General features: G+C 33.4%; 1 protein-coding gene across 1 annotated transcript in view; it reads left to right on the plus strand.

Annotated features, from left to right (window-relative positions):
* Nucleotides 1-16,368, plus strand: part of LOC113518006 (probable 2-oxoglutarate dehydrogenase E1 component DHKTD1 homolog, mitochondrial) — a 42,024-nt gene that overhangs the window by 3,512 nt on the left and 22,144 nt on the right. The window contains exons 2-12 of the mRNA XM_052898589.1: nt 302-428; nt 976-1,141; nt 1,964-2,180; nt 3,455-3,616; nt 4,244-4,317; nt 5,083-5,196; nt 6,327-6,440; nt 7,602-7,709; nt 8,465-8,622; nt 10,946-11,081; nt 14,367-14,498. Of these exons, the coding sequence (XP_052754549.1) occupies nt 302-428; nt 976-1,141; nt 1,964-2,180; nt 3,455-3,616; nt 4,244-4,317; nt 5,083-5,196; nt 6,327-6,440; nt 7,602-7,709; nt 8,465-8,622; nt 10,946-11,081; nt 14,367-14,498 (1,508 nt within the window). The remainder of the gene's footprint in view (nt 1-301; nt 429-975; nt 1,142-1,963; nt 2,181-3,454; nt 3,617-4,243; nt 4,318-5,082; nt 5,197-6,326; nt 6,441-7,601; nt 7,710-8,464; nt 8,623-10,945; nt 11,082-14,366; nt 14,499-16,368) is intronic.

A 16,368-nucleotide genomic window follows, 5' to 3' on the forward strand; every position in this document is an offset into this window, starting at 1 on the left:
GTACCAACTGACAGACGTTACATACATTTTTATAATCTCAGATTTGGATTGGATTCTTTAGCTTAATTATTTATTTATACTTTTTCCTTCGTAAACCTCACGGAAAAAATCTTAAAGTACAAAATTTTAAATTATTAGATTTTACAAGTATTTTAATTTAATTTAAATCGCTTAATCTTTACATATATATACTCTACCTATTTCTTAGAAAAATTAGCTTAACTTTAATCATATTTTGGTCAAGCGTTTATTATATAAAATTGATTTTTAATTATATGTCTATCTTGTTATATTGTTACAGATATACCTGAAGATGTTCTAGTAAGGAGATATGAAAACTGCCGCGCGCAACAGCTAGTCAATGCATATCGTACTCACGGTCACTTGAAAGCCACAATAGACAATGTAGACTATAAAAACAATATTAAGTAAGTACACTGGTAACTCAATGAGCATTATAATATTCTGTTTTGCCAATGGTTGACTGGAAGAGAATACTATATAGTACTAAGTCCGCCTTTTGTGCTAGACATTTCTTTTTTTGTAATGTGGTCAATAAAGATTAAATAAATAAAATAAATAATAAGCTTCCTTTTCTTTTATTTGGCACATTGGCAGTATCTTTTTCATCTTTAGTCCTTTAATAACTTAATGTTTTACTCTACAATACAGTAACTTTAAGTATGATAAAACTAATAATATAATCAACACCGAAAATTATAAGAACAATAAATTAAGCTAAATTAATTTATAATAATATGTAAAATATAATTTAAATAAATAAATAAAAATATTTATATATTATTTTAATATAAAACCAGCACGTAAACTTTATACATTATAAAAGATGATAATATCAGTTAAAAATTGGTAAATATATGACGGAACATACACACAAAAATACGTACAACCGCTAGACTACTAAAGTTATTAAAATTTAATATTACAGTTCTAATTAAATATTTTACATTCCAGAGATATTAAAGAGCTTAGTATATCGAGATATGGTTTGACAGCAAGTGATCCCGTGGACTTGGCCTTACTGTACGGACACAATGGAAGGCAGCCCCTTGAAAATTTGGTTGAGAAACTGGAGAAAATATATTGCGGACCAATTTCCTATGAATTTTCCTATTTGGAGGTAAATATAGATATCTAAATAAGGTAAATATACCTGGGGAAAGCCTATGTTGAGCAGTGGACAGTTAACATGGTATGGTATACCTATATACAAATTATAAATGAGAAGCAACTGTGATACAAAAACAGCAACTGATGGTGTATCTGTCGTCTTCTTTTTACTAATTATATTTGCACAAGAAGAAAAGAGGCAACCATATGATTTACAGTTTATCATTCCTTTTATGTAATTTCTTGTTCTTAGATTTTACAAGAGTAACTTCAAAGATACAGATAAAATCCATTAAAATATATGTACCACGATTTGGTGACATTTTCTTTTACACTGATTACCAAAATATACTGTTATGTACTTTTTACAGTTAGTACAGAAGGCTCAAAATGGTTTTTCCGTTTTTCAACAAATATCTTTTCGCAAAAAATATTTACATTATTATAACATTATTATTATTTACATTATAAATATAACATATTTACATTATAAGTATTTATCACACTGGTAGAATACTCCCTTATAAGGCTTTTATAATTGGTAAAAATAGAATGGTAACCCCGCCTGCGCTATCGGTATATACTGGTGGGGCAACAGCGAGAGATGACAAGTGAAGATGAAGGCAGATTATTTGGCCTATTGTAACTTATATAATAAGACTTAACTACAATGGTTTCCAGGAGGGACCGCGTGGAGGTCGACCTAAAAAAATATATTGCTAACAATGGGTCTGCTAGACCTCATTACTAACAATCGCTTCCCTCACCCCTCCGCCCGTTTCCCTTATAAGGTTAATAGTAAATTTTAGTTTCACCTTGTATTTATAACCAGACAGATGCAGAAAGGGAATGGTTCATGCAACGAATAGAAAGCGGATCAGATGCAATAGACAAAGACAGAAGGATCGAAATTGCTAAAGAGATGCTACATTCGCAAACATGGGACAAGTTTGTAAGCGTAAAATTTCCTGCTGTCAAACGGTACTGCGGTGAAGGCGCCGAGTCCCTTCTAACGTTCTTCTCCACGCTTTTCCGGCTTACAACATCAGGTAAACAATATTGATTCTGAAGCGTTGCTTTAAATTTATCTCTTAATAGTCGTTCTTAGACTTAAAATATTATGATAGTATATTTAATTTTTTTCATTCATAAAATTTTGAGTAAATAGCCAAGCCTTTGAACTTGAACTTATATTTGAAATAATTGTCAGTTATAATTTAAAAATTGACCTATTAAATAGTAAACATGATAGTAGTGGCAAAAAACAAGAAATAATTATAGAAATTCATTTTATAATGTTACATGTTCTGGTAATTTGTAAATTTTAAGATTTTCTACACAGAACTTGGCACCTAAATAGATCTCAATTCTTTTTTCGAAGAAGTCAAAACGACACATGTTCATAATATTAAACTTGGCTCTCATTTCTTATATTTTTGGTGAGAATTACTTTGTTTTTTTTTTATTTATTTAATCATTATTTCCCTTACTTAAATTTAAAACAAATTTAAACTTAACAAACATTAAAGACATTTATTTCGATTACGATATTGGTACATTACAAAAATCGTTGTTGTGACCTTCTAGTAAGTAATATTACTCATATCAAAACGTCACGTTCCTTCGTATCCATAAAAATGCAAATTACAGTACCATGAAATGACGAATAAATAAGAAACTACTCGTAGTAGAACAAAAGAAAAACTATGTTATTTGTAACGAACGTGTAACATGTTACGTGATGTATATGTATGTGTATAAATGTGCGACAAGAGGACATTAATAGGTTATAAATGTTTTTTTTTAATAGGTGATAATGGAATGGCAACCCCGCCTATGCTAACGGTGTACGCTAGCGGGGTACCAGTTTGGGATGATAGATGAGAATGAAAAGGCAGGTTAACTACTTCATCGTAATAAACACATCTGGAATTCAACGCGATGGTTTCCAGAGGGAAAAGTGGGAAGGTTGACCTGACAGAGTACATAGCTAGTAATGGGGCTGGTAATCCCCATTACTAACATACTCTACCAGGGGGAGAGAGGCGATTGTTAGTAATAAGGTTAAATAGCCCCATTACTAGCAATATACCCTGTCAGATCGTTCTCCACGTGGTTCCCCCTGGAAACCATCGTGGCTAATTCTTGTTGATTTCGTCAGGATAGGCTAACTGACTTGCTTTCTTCCTCATGTCATCTATCACTGGTGGCCCGCCAGTGTATACCGGTAGCGTGGACGGAGTTACCATACCATTATCATGCATTAAAAAAACATATCCTACATCCCTGTTGTAAATGTTATACGCTAATCAAAATATTTTAGAGGGCGTCCAGCAAATTATTTTAGCTATGGCACACAGAGGCAAATTAAACGCACTCAGCGGTCTGCTACAGTGCCCGCCCGTGAAGATATTTCGTAAATTCAACGGACAACCCGAGTTTCCTGATGATTCGAGATCAGTGTGCGACATCGCTACACATCTCGGTGAGTAAAATAAGTAATATTTTCCATTTTTATATTATTTAAGACTTTTGACGACCGACTGCTGAGAGTTCAATCAACATAAATTATTTGATATAGATTAATGTACTATTTTATATATTGGTCAGTCAAAGCAACCATACCCATCCTATATATATATATATATATATATATATATATATATATATATATATATATATATATATATATATATATATATAGCAGATAATGAAATAATTAATCATTTTTTATATCTGTATTTTTATATAAATTATTAAGTAGATTGAATATAAAAATATGTATTGATTTGTACTTAGCATTAAATTGATTGTATCTAATATAATTTTAATTCTTAATATTGTATCATATACCTATCCAAAACAACTTATTTCATGTTTTGGTAATAAATAAATAAATAATAAATATTAATTGAATGCATACTTTATATAGTTGAACATTTGTAATTCATTAGGTAGCTATCCTTATTTTTATCATGTTTTTTTTATTATAACAAACTGTGAAATCCTCGTATTATATTTGTAATTGTATTATATTTATTTATACGTATTTATTATACGTATTGTATTTATTATATTTAGAATAATTTTATTATTTTTTTAATATTTTCAGGTGTATCATCAGATATCGCTGTCAATGGCAAGACAGTTCGCGTCTCTTTAATTAATAATCCATCACACTTAGAAGTGAGTATTGCTTTTATTTGAATATGCAAATTGAGCAAATATTTACAAATGGCAACAAAATATTAGTCAAGCTGCTATTTCTCAGTTAGTATATTATACTTACTAAGTCTATGATAAATACCTTAATTTGGGGAGAAATGGATTGTTAGTAATGGAGACTGAGAATCCCATTGCTAGCAATATACCCAACCAGGTCGACCTCCTCGCGGTTCCCCCTAAAAACTATCATGGTTAATTCCTGATGAATTCATCATGATGGGCTAACTGGCCTGTTTTCATTCTCATCTATCACCCTTCACTGGTGCTCCGCCAGTGTATCCCGTTAGCGCAGGGTAGCGTAGCCCGTTACCATACCATTTTCACCCATCAAAAAAAAACCTTAATTCTCATCAACGGCAACGCATACGAGGTATAATATGCATCACAGTGTATTCGTAATGTCTATGGTGCAAAAATTTAATACAATAAAAAAAAATATTTTTGTTATTGATTAATGGTATATATCTTAATATTATGTATGGTCATATAGTCCCAGGATAGAATAAGCTATCCCTTTCTTTCCTGTAAATGTCGTAAGAGGCAACTAAAAGAACTTAAAGGTAGAGGAATGGGCAGCAGTGGCAACTGTGGTTGCCAATTCGCCTGCAAAGCGTGGCAACTGTTGGCCTTTTGCAGTTTATGTTTAGCAGTAGACAGTTAAAAGCTGATATCATGATCATGCCGACGATAATAGAACGTAATAAGTAAATATATAAACATTTACAGTGCGCGAACCCAGTATCGATGGGCAAGACCAGATCCAAGCAACTGCAATACAGAGAAAGCGACTACTCAGAAGATGCATCATCGAGCATGGGCGACAAGTTTCTGAATGTCCAGGTGATAATTTTATTTTTTAAAGCGGTATCGAGTAGCACTGCATATCCTAAAGGTTGACTGGTACAGAATGCCTATAGCATTATGTCCGCCTTTTTTGTACCGCATTTTATTAATCAATAAAGTTTAAATATTTTTTTTTCTTTACAATTACTAACTAAATTTTACTGGGGACTTTAACCACGAGACCGGGATAAAAAGTAACCCATCCCATTTAGTATGTGTATACTAAATTTAAAAGTGATTAGAAGAAGTAAACTTAGTTTTTTAAAGTTTTTTTTTATGTTTGTTTTTGCAGACAATGTTAAATTGATCTGAATGAGATTATATTATATAGAGGAAGTAACCAATACAATCACATTTAATTTTATATTAATATTACTAGCCGTATCTGGCGATTTTGACATTTGAATTTTGGCTGTCTGTATGTTTATTGCAGAATCACCCAAAAACTACTGCACCAAATTGAAAGCGGTTTTTCAGTGCACGTTTTTTCAGTCCATCTAGAAGTTTTTGTTTAATGGATAAATATGGAATAGTACCCCGCCCGCGCTGTCGGTATACACTGGCAGTGTGCCAGTAAGGGATGATTAGTGAAGATGAAAAGACAGTTCAATTAGTCTATCGTGACGAATTCAACGATAAATTAGTCACGATGGTTTCCAGGGGGAACTGCGTGGAGGTCGATCTGTTAGGGTAAATCGATAGCTACACCTCACCCTTACCAACAACCCCCAATTCATCAGTCCATTTCTATTAACCCCCTTTTGAAGTGGTTTTTTTTTGATGGGTGAAAATGGTATGGCGCTGGCGGAGCACCAGTAAGAATGAATAAATGAGAATGAAAACAGGCCAGTTAGCCCATCATGATGAATTTATCAGGAATTAACCATGATAGTTTCCAGGGGGAACCGCGAGGAGGTCGACCTGGTTAGGTATATTGCTCGCAATGGGATTCTCAGTCTCCATTACTGACAATCCCTTTCCCCCCCTTTTGAAGTGGTTACAAACCAAACTCCACTCGTACGAAGTTACGTACAAAAGTTAATCTATACTAATGACATTCTCTTACGGCACTCTTGGGATAAAAGAAAAAGCTCCGGATGGTAAAGGATAAATATGTGATTAAACAGGTCCATGGAGACGCGGCGTTCTCGGGACAAGGAGTGAACCAAGAAACATTGATGCTGTCCCGCGCACCGCACTTCGACGTCGGCGGTTCGCTGCACATCGTCGTCAATAACCAAGTATATTATTTATGGTTTCCAGGTTTTCCTGAACTTATAAACATTTGTTTTATGAATTAAATTTTCTGTGTCATAAATGTGTATAAAACTTCATATAAACTAAAAATTGGAGTTGATCACATGTTTGAGGGAAATGGTAAACTGCGTACATTTTTCGATCTCACTATATTTAACTGTAATAAGATGTTATTAACGCTAATTTAAAATACTGGTACGCTAGAATTTCCCATAGACTTCGAAGCCTTTTTTTTTCTTTGAATTTTGAAAAAAATATTTTTTCTTATACGTCTTTAATAAAGTACACCTGATTAAATATTTTCAAATAGAAAAAAGTTCTCAATTCGGTTATACATTTTTATGTTTGTTACCACATAACTCTGTCAGTTCTTAACCGATTTGGAAAATTCTTTTTTTATCTGAAAAGATATGCTTACAGATTAATCTCATAGAATGTTTTTAAAAATCGATTTAGTAGTTTAATTTTTAGGTCAAAATACCTAGTTTTGTCACAACCGAAGTCTGTTTTTTTGTAGGGCACAATCTTCAATTATATGCTTCTGTAGTCACTAGTTTCCTCGGTGTTATTTCATACTTATATACCTGCGCGACGTCATATTAAATTTTAAGTTGCCTTAGAAACATTTTATTCACAAACAAAAAGCAATCAGTTCTCTACGATACCCATATTCACACATGTTTCGTGATTCCGTAATTCGCTACCTTTGGCAAGGAAACAATGATATTTCCCACTTTTTTTCTCAAACGATTCATACAGCGATTAAGGTCGATTAAACAAATGACACGGGTTTTGTATTCCTCCGTAGTACGAATAAACTGGGGTGAGGGAAGAGAACTGTTAATGAAATTAATAACGGAACCTTACATATACTCCTATAAATAGTAACGAGACCATTAGATTCAGGATCAAATTTACCTCAACGCCATCCCCCTAGAAAACCGTCGTGGTTAATTCCTTGTGAATTCGTCACAATGGGCCGATTGACTTCATCCTCGCCTATCTTCGCTCTACTCCGCTAGCAATCAAGAGCACAAGCGTGATTACCTGCGAGCATATAGTCAAGTTCCATACCTATTCTCTGTAAGGAGTCATAGATAATTTGACATGTATAATAATGATACTTACTGAATGTTTGCTCTCAGTTAGGTTTCACCCAGCCGGCAGAGCGAGGCCGTTCATCCCGTTACGTGACCGATTTAGCCAAATCTATTGCAGCGCCTGTAATTCACGTCAACGCAGACTACCCTGAGGTAAGAATCTATATTTACTTTATAAGTAGATAAACTAACAACAACTTACAACTTAGATAAGCAAACAAGCTGACAGCCCACTTGATGGAAAGTGGTAACCGTCGCCTATAGATATAAGCAGTACCATGGACATAACAGAGTATACTGTTTCGCCCATGATACTCCCCATGCGTTGCCATTCCTGAGGACTCAGGTGTTATTTCTCTGTACCCTGTAAATTCACGCCATATCCCATCCTTCAAACCGAAACAAAGCCATGCAAACACAATTGCTTTACGATTGAAACACGAATGAGACAGAGGTATCCAAGCAAACGACTTTTTTAAAAAGTCACCCACTGGTGGGTGATTCTTTCTTTTTTGTAAATTAACATTGAATTAATACTAACCTGCTATTGATAAATATGTCAGTTCATTTTCGTTTAAGAGTTTCCTCTTGTCGGTGCAACTAATTCATGCATCTTCCTCCAACCAGCTCTATCCCATATCCTTTATCTCCCTATACGACATGACGCCTAGTGTTTCCTTTATAATATGTCAGTATACTAAACAAAAAATGTTTTGTCTACTGACGTTGGTATGGCTTATGTTCAGCAGTGGACGGTTAATGACCTATATGGTATGGTAAGAAAATATCTTTACTATAATGAAGAATTCTAATTAACAAAGCGAAGCAATTCTCTTGAGTGTAACGGAACTTTTTAATTATAGAATTGCTCAGAGATTTAAGTTCCAATTAAAACTTTTTCTCCACAGCTAGTGGTGAAGGCGACAAACATAGCGTTCGAGTACCAGAGGCGTTTTCGCAAAGACGTGTTCATAGACTACAATTGTTTTAGAAGACTGGGCCATAATGAGCTCGACGATCCCACCTTTACCAACCCTTTGCTGTACAAACTTATAAATAGCAGAAAGTATGTATTCACAACTTTACTTCAGTATCTATTATTCATTTAACTGTATCCCGCGACTATGCTTATAATCATCGTGATATTGAATAGCCTATAAGCTTCCTCAAGAAACGAACTATCAAATGCAAAAATATTGTATCAAATCCGGTTTCAAAAAAAATTATTTAAAATAAATATTTCCAGAGATTAGCGTGTTCAAACAAACAAACACTTTCTCTTTATATTAATATATAAATGGTTGAAAATGAAATACCATTTCCTCCTGTGCTACTAGTATAATAGCGGGAAACCAGAGTGTTAGGAGAGGAAAAATTCAGGTCAGTTGATCCATCGTAACGAATTCACTGAGGGGGGAAATGGATCGTCAGTAATGAGGTCTAACAACCCCATTGCCAGCAATATACCCTATTGCGTCGTTCTCCACGGGGTTCCCGCTGGAAATCGTCGTGGTTAATTATTGTAGAATTCGTCACGATGGACTAACTGACCTACTTACATCCTCACCCATGGCCGTAGCTGGGGGCGGAGAAGGGGGAGGGCATTGAGGTGCAATGCCCTACCTTAAAAGGCACAATGTCCTACCTTAAAAAGAAAATTAGACACAATTGCTGTTTCGAAGTCACATAATTATGGCGTCTGCTCTATTATCTAACAAACCTTGCCAAAATAAATTTTCCAAATGCAAATAGAGAAAATTGTTAGTGTATCTGTATATAATTTAAATTTGATTCTTTCCCAACGTCTGTCACTTCTTTTCTATAGACCTATGTTTATTTATTTGTTTATTCATTAGTATATATATACTAATATATGTGTACATAGCGAACTTAATACTAAAAGCATTCTCTCCAAGTCAACCATAGGGAAGTGTCAGAATACTCGAATACGGAACTAGTAATTATTGATATATAATATATACATACTAAAAATACATATCTAAACGAATAAATATTTTATTGTAATATAAAAATCAAATTGCGATACCAATTAGAATACCTAAATTATGCCATATTTAAATTAAGTAATGTATTATTCGATATTAAAATGGAACAATTTGAATTTTGGGAGCCTACAAAATGTTAACGCACCTTCGAATTTAATGAAATTTTGTATAAATGTAAATCAGGAAGACTTCTAATAGAGAAAATGTAGGATCCATTAGCAGATTATACGTGCCTGGCTTAAAATATATACCTACATCTAATACAGATATAATTTAATTAAAATTAAAAATTTCATACTTTTCTGGAAATATAAATTTGTATTGATCTTCTAATGGCGTCTTTTATCAAACCATCATGATTTTATTTATAATTAAATATATCATCAATACTATACATATTTGCAGTTCCCAAAGAGGGTTGACGTCAGGCAGGCGGCCGATCGTGAAACTATAAGCCAAATCCTTTAGTAATATGGATAAAACCATATTACGCCGACCCCAAATAATAATTGGGATATGTGTAGGAAGATGCATATTTGCTATACATATTGCTATACATATTTGCTATGTAGCCCCAGTATAGAATAGGCCATCCCTTTCTTTTCAGTGGGTGTCGTAAGAGGCGACTAAAGGAACTTAACGGTAGAGAGATGGGCTGCAGCGTCCCTGTTAAAACATCTCTAAAAGCGAAACTATGGTTACCAACCCGCCAGCCGGGCGTAGCAAATACTGGCAAAACTCCCTTTATGGGGAAGGCTAGTGTTCAGCAATGGACAATTACCGGTTTAAATGATGATGGCTATATTGTCAGATATTCGTATTATAGACTCACATCTCACCAGAGGGAGACTTTGCACAAAAGTCGTTTGCTTGGGTACCTCTACCCATTCGTGTTTCAACCGTAAAGCAGTTGTGTTTGCATGGCTGTGTTTCGGTTTGAAGGGTGGGATATGGCGTGAATTTACACGGTACAGAGGAATAACAACTGAGTCCTCAGAAATGGCAACGCATGGCGGGTATCATGGACGAAACAGTATACTCTGTTATGTTCATGGTACTGCTCATGTCTATAGGTGACGGTTACCACTTTCCATCAGGTGAGCCGTCAGCTTGTTTGCCATTCTTTGTTTATAAAAACAACATTCGTATTATATGAAATCCCTTGTATATTATGTTGACTGTTTTTTCTTTTATTATTTCTTGACTCTGATTTTTTTAAACTCTATCTTTTTTGTAAATTAACAATGAAAAAGATTAGTATTAAACTAATCTGCTATAGATAGATAAATATGTCAACAATATTAAACAAAAAAAAAAGCAATTTAATTTAAACATAAAAATTAAAGGCCTATTTCAAGTAAATAATTTTTTTTTTATTCGCAGAACAATTCCCGATCTTTACGCAGATAATTTAGTAAAAGAAGGCGTTTTAAATGATGCAGATATTAAGAGTATAACAGAAGAATATACTAAATATTTACAGCAACATTATGAGGCAGTGGGATCGTATAAACCTGAGGTGAGTGTACTTTATTTTTATGCAACTTAGAATGGCAAACTAGCTAACAGCACACCTGATAGAAAGTGGTAACCGGCGCCTGTATACACGAACAGTATCATGCGCATAACAGAGTAAACTATGTCGACTAGGATACTCTTTGTGCATTACCATTCCTGAGAAATAAGGTGGGTTTACTATAATTGCAAATAGAATAGAAAAGAAAATATTTATTGCCAGAAAAACACATTGTTACAACAGAAAATACAGTAATATTATACATAAGGAGTGTTTCATATTAGGCAAAAGGAACTGTCTCAACTGATACTATGAGTGTCTCAGTGCAATATGTACAGCTGCACAGCGCTGGTTTTCAACTTAACAGAAACTTAATAGAATATCCGATTTTTTATCGATTAAAATAAAAATCAATTTTAATTTAATATATTAAAAATCGCCCTGGCATAGAATGGGCAGCCCCTTCCATTCCCGTGGGTGTCGTAAGAGACGACTAAAGGAGGGCAAGGGACAAGCAGCAGCGTCCCTTTTAAAACATCTCTAAAAACCTAACTGCGGTTGCCGACTCGTCTGCCAAGCATGGCAACTACTAGCAAAACTCCCTTTATGGGGAAGGCTTATATCCAGCAGTGGACAGTTAACGGCTGAAATAATAATATCAAAAATATAAATTTAAAAACGTCTTTGTACTACCAAATATCATAATGATTGCATTAACCGTTCAGGCAGTAAGACGTAACAAACAAACAAAATTCTTCCTATATATATGACATTGAACAAAAAATAATTTTCTTATAAAATTTTGGAGAAATCACTCACGAATAAATTAAATAGGTAGTGAAAAAAGATTGTGGAGCAATGTTCAGACGACGACATTGATGGAAATGAGAATTGATAATGAACCATGTCTACACAATAAACCGTTCAAGTCAGTGTCAGTTATTTCTTTTAAAACATTTATGTTATACCTACCAAGTATCAGAAATATCAATTTCCTTCTCTATATTAATATTATGTTATAAAGAGGACAGATTTTATTTTTTGTATGTTTGTTCATTTTTTGTTTGTTTTAAATGAATAAATTTAAAAACTACTCAATAGATTTAAAAAATTCTTTCGCCTTTATAAAACTACATTATCAATGAGTAACAAATAATATTAGATATCCCTACTAAAATTAATGTAACCAAAAGTATCAGAAAGTTATAATAATATAAAATACTAGGTTATCTTTCTGTCTATCTACCCGTGCAAAACCGGGGCGGATCACTAGTTTTATATAAAAACGAAACGATTTTAACGGATTTTTTTTGTGTACTGATTCAATTTTTAAAAATGGCAGTGAACGCGGTAATAACTGCGAATAGAGAAGAATGGAAGATTGGCCCAAAATAATAATTGAGATAAGGGCTGGAAGATGATGAAAATTCAGATAGTTTGTAAAAAAAATATAATAATTTATACTTTTAAAAATATCTCACATACAGTATTTGAAAAAATAATTTATATATATTTTTTTTATATAAGTGCTCTGTCACTTAATTATTGGAAATGGAAAGCTCGACGCTCTACAAGCTATAATGATAAATTGCTCAGTTAAGTTACTTACATAGTTATGAGTGCCTGCTTATATCGAAGAAAATAATTAACTTGTAATATTTAATTAAATGCAATACGTATCGAATCGTATAGAATCATATGCTGAACATATAATAATATCAGCAATATACGAGTATATAGTATGTATATATAACATATGACGTTCAACGTCATATGTTATATACATCAACCATAAAATCATGAATACGAACTATGGGTTCGCTTTTATCTTTATTCAGTTTTATGAAACTATAAAATTTTTTTATGCAACTTAGAATGGCAAACAAGCTGACGGCCCACCTGATGGAAAGTGGTAACCGTCGCCTATAGACATGAGCAGTACCATGGACATAACAGAGTATACTGTTTCGCCCATGATACCCCCATGCGTTGCCATTCCTAAGAACTTAGGTATAGGTAAAGGTGAAACGTAGAAATTGTAATGTAAAAACTAGCCTATATCTTTCTCCATCCTATAAAGTACATGTTATACTTATTTTTATAGTGTTTTAGTTGTTAAACCGACAAGAGGTAATAAACAAACTCACTTTCACATTAATAATATTAGTAAAAATTTGGAATGATAAAAGACACGAAATACATTTTAGTCCAGAAACTAATTTTGACAAAATTATGAGAGTTTATGGAACCTAAAAGTAAAGTTGGAATTGAGAATCGCTTCAAACACAACCCATACCACTTGATCCTAACCGAATGTGGCCGAAGAGATCAATCCTAAGTTTTGAATTAGAATAATATACAAACTTCGCAAGATAAATACAAGTTTGTAATGATATTCGTAGACCGGAAACAAATTATCTACAGTGAAATCCATGCCAACAGTATTATGACGAATATTCTAAGTATAATTTCTTAACTCAACTTCCAAAAACAGAGATTTATTCAACTGCATTTCTCAAACAATTGGGATGAAACCCAACAAATCTGATAAAATAATCTTTTTATAGTCAAAAGAGCTTATCCTTTTCAAATTGGTCCATAGTATATTTTTTTTTACTTTTGAACTCAATTTTTTTTGTGAAAATATATTAAATTAATCGCGCTTATTCTCCTGATTAAGGTTTTGTAGATAAGAGTGACTTTTTAATTGGTGAAAATGGAATGGCAACACTGCCTTCGTTGTCGGTATATATTAGCAAGTAACTAGTGAAAGATGATAGATGAGGATGAAAACAGATTAGCCCATCATGACGAGATCCACAAAATTTAACCACGAACGTTTCAAAGAAGTTTTCTCCCGCTTACACTCAGTCTGTGGAATGAGCTCCCATACCTACCATAGTTTTCCCTAGACATAACAGTATGGGAATCTTCAAAAAGACCACTCTGGTTTCCAAGTGGAATCGCCATTTCTTTAAAATTATCTCTTAACCTAATATTTTAATTTGATAGTTTCGCTAAGTTAGTGTTATGAATCATCATAATCTTTTAATTTTGACTTAAATCGATTACAAATTTAGTTAATATTACTCCTCAAAGATTCCGCTATAATATTAATTTGTTTTAAAGATAACTTTATAAAATAAAAACAATAAATCTTAGAATTTAATTATAATAAATGCCCGCTGTACAGTTTTCAAAATAAATTAACAGAAGTTTTAAAAATAAGTAAAATAGTCTGCAGTAAGAAATATGACAATATTCTAATTAATAAATGATATATTTCAGGTAACCTATTACCAAGACCAATGGTCTCAGATGACTGCCGCCCCCTTCGCAGTGGAGACTTGGGACACAGGAGTTGACGAGGGTTTGCTCAAAATGGTCGGACAGGCTTCGGTACAAACGCCCGCTGATTTTGTAAGTTACGATTCTTTTTACTTTATTTATTTAAACTGGTGACTCAGGACTGTTCCTTATGGTTGTCTATGGGAAGGCCTATATACAGCAGTGGATAAATAATGGCTGAGAAGATGATGTTGATGACTTAAACTTTGCTGATCATCAAAATGTAGTACAAAAAGCGAACTTCTGGCTATATCTTAGGATTTGCTAAGATATTCGATGTCGGTTTGGAATATGGCCAAATAATTATTTTAATGTTATTACATACATAGAGAATTACAAACTCACATACAATGATGGTTACATATACCATACATGCTTCCTTGACAAATACAAATTTAGTTAAATTTAAACTTTCGCGTTGTATACTTTTTGTTAACTTTTGTTGTTTTGTTTTGAAACTTCGGCAATAAAGAAGCAGGTGTGTACTATTTACCTGTAAAAGTTTTTTCATTGTGTTAAGTCCCGATCGTGTATTTAAAAATAGAGATTTATATATAAATCCTACTAATATAAATCTGATAGTTTGTAATTGCATGTATGTTCGTTTGTTACTTAAATGTCTGAATACCCTGGCTGCTGGCTGAATGCTTAAACAACTGGATTTAAATGAAATTTAGCACATGGGCAAAACTTAATACATAGAACATTTTATATATTGATTTATTCGGGTAAAGCTACAGAAAATAACAAATAACTAATAATTTATAACATAAGCCTCCCCTTGGGGGTATTGTCAGTAGTTGCTACGCTTATCAGGCAGACTTGCAACCGCAGTTAGGCTTTAGAGATGTTTTCCAGATGGACGCTGCTTCCTATCCCTCGCCCTCCCTTAGTCGCCCCATACGACACTCACGGGAAAGGAAGGTGCGGTCTATTCTACGCCGGGACCATACGATATTATATTAAAATATATTTAGTTATTCTATAATCTATTATTTTGTGATTGCTATGATTTGTACAATGAATGGAATTTTTATTTCTGTATTGAAAGCAGTTTAATTTCGAATAAAAGAAATTGTAACCTAATTTTAGAGTCGCCAGGGAACCCCGAAAATTGTGCCTTTACAAACAACATAGATGGCTCCGTAATGGCCGTGCTCACGCCCCTTTATATTTTATATGTTCCTCATTTCTGTGCAAGAGATTTATGATTATGTTATGTTGGCAAACAGACAAATTATCATATTAATAATACTTATATGTATATTTTGTGTGTCATGGAAATACTTCTAAAAAAATATACATTATTCTATCATTGACCTATACATTATTATATATACCAGAGACTGCACAAAAGTCGTTTGCTTGGGCACCTCTGTCCCATTCGTGTTTCAACCGTAAAGCGATTGTGTTTGCATGGCTGTCACTTAGTCCTAAGGAATGGCAACGCATTGAGAGTATCATGGGCGAAACAGTATACTCTGTTATGTCCATGGTACTCCTCATGTCAAAAGGCGACGGTTACTACTTACCATCAGGTGAGCCGTCTGCTTGCTTTGCTAATTTACAATAAAAAATATATTTATTTATTAATTTTTACTAGCTGACCAACCATACATTATTTTTTCCTACCGAGACCTTTTTTCTTATCGGGGTGAAATTATTCTATCTTTTAAGTTGGAGCAAACAGTTTTAGTATATTAATGTAAATTATATTTTTCTAATTTTGTCATGTTACTGATTTCTGGAAACTAAATATTAAATTTTGCCTAGACATTTTGGTAGGTTGGAGGCTCCGTGATAAAAAAAAATTTGACATTAAAATGAAAGAAAATAACCGCTTTGACTTGTTTCGCGGTAATCCATCGCAATTTGAGACCCTACTCACTAAAGGTATTAAGTGAGAGCCTGTCGTCCGGCCGTGAGTTGGCTGTATTGAAGT

This window comes from Galleria mellonella, unplaced genomic scaffold, assembly GCF_026898425.1.
Source record: "Galleria mellonella isolate WM207_F2 unplaced genomic scaffold, CSIRO_AGI_GalMel_v1 utg44, whole genome shotgun sequence".
In the NCBI taxonomy this organism is placed as follows: domain Eukaryota; kingdom Metazoa; phylum Arthropoda; class Insecta; order Lepidoptera; family Pyralidae; genus Galleria; species Galleria mellonella.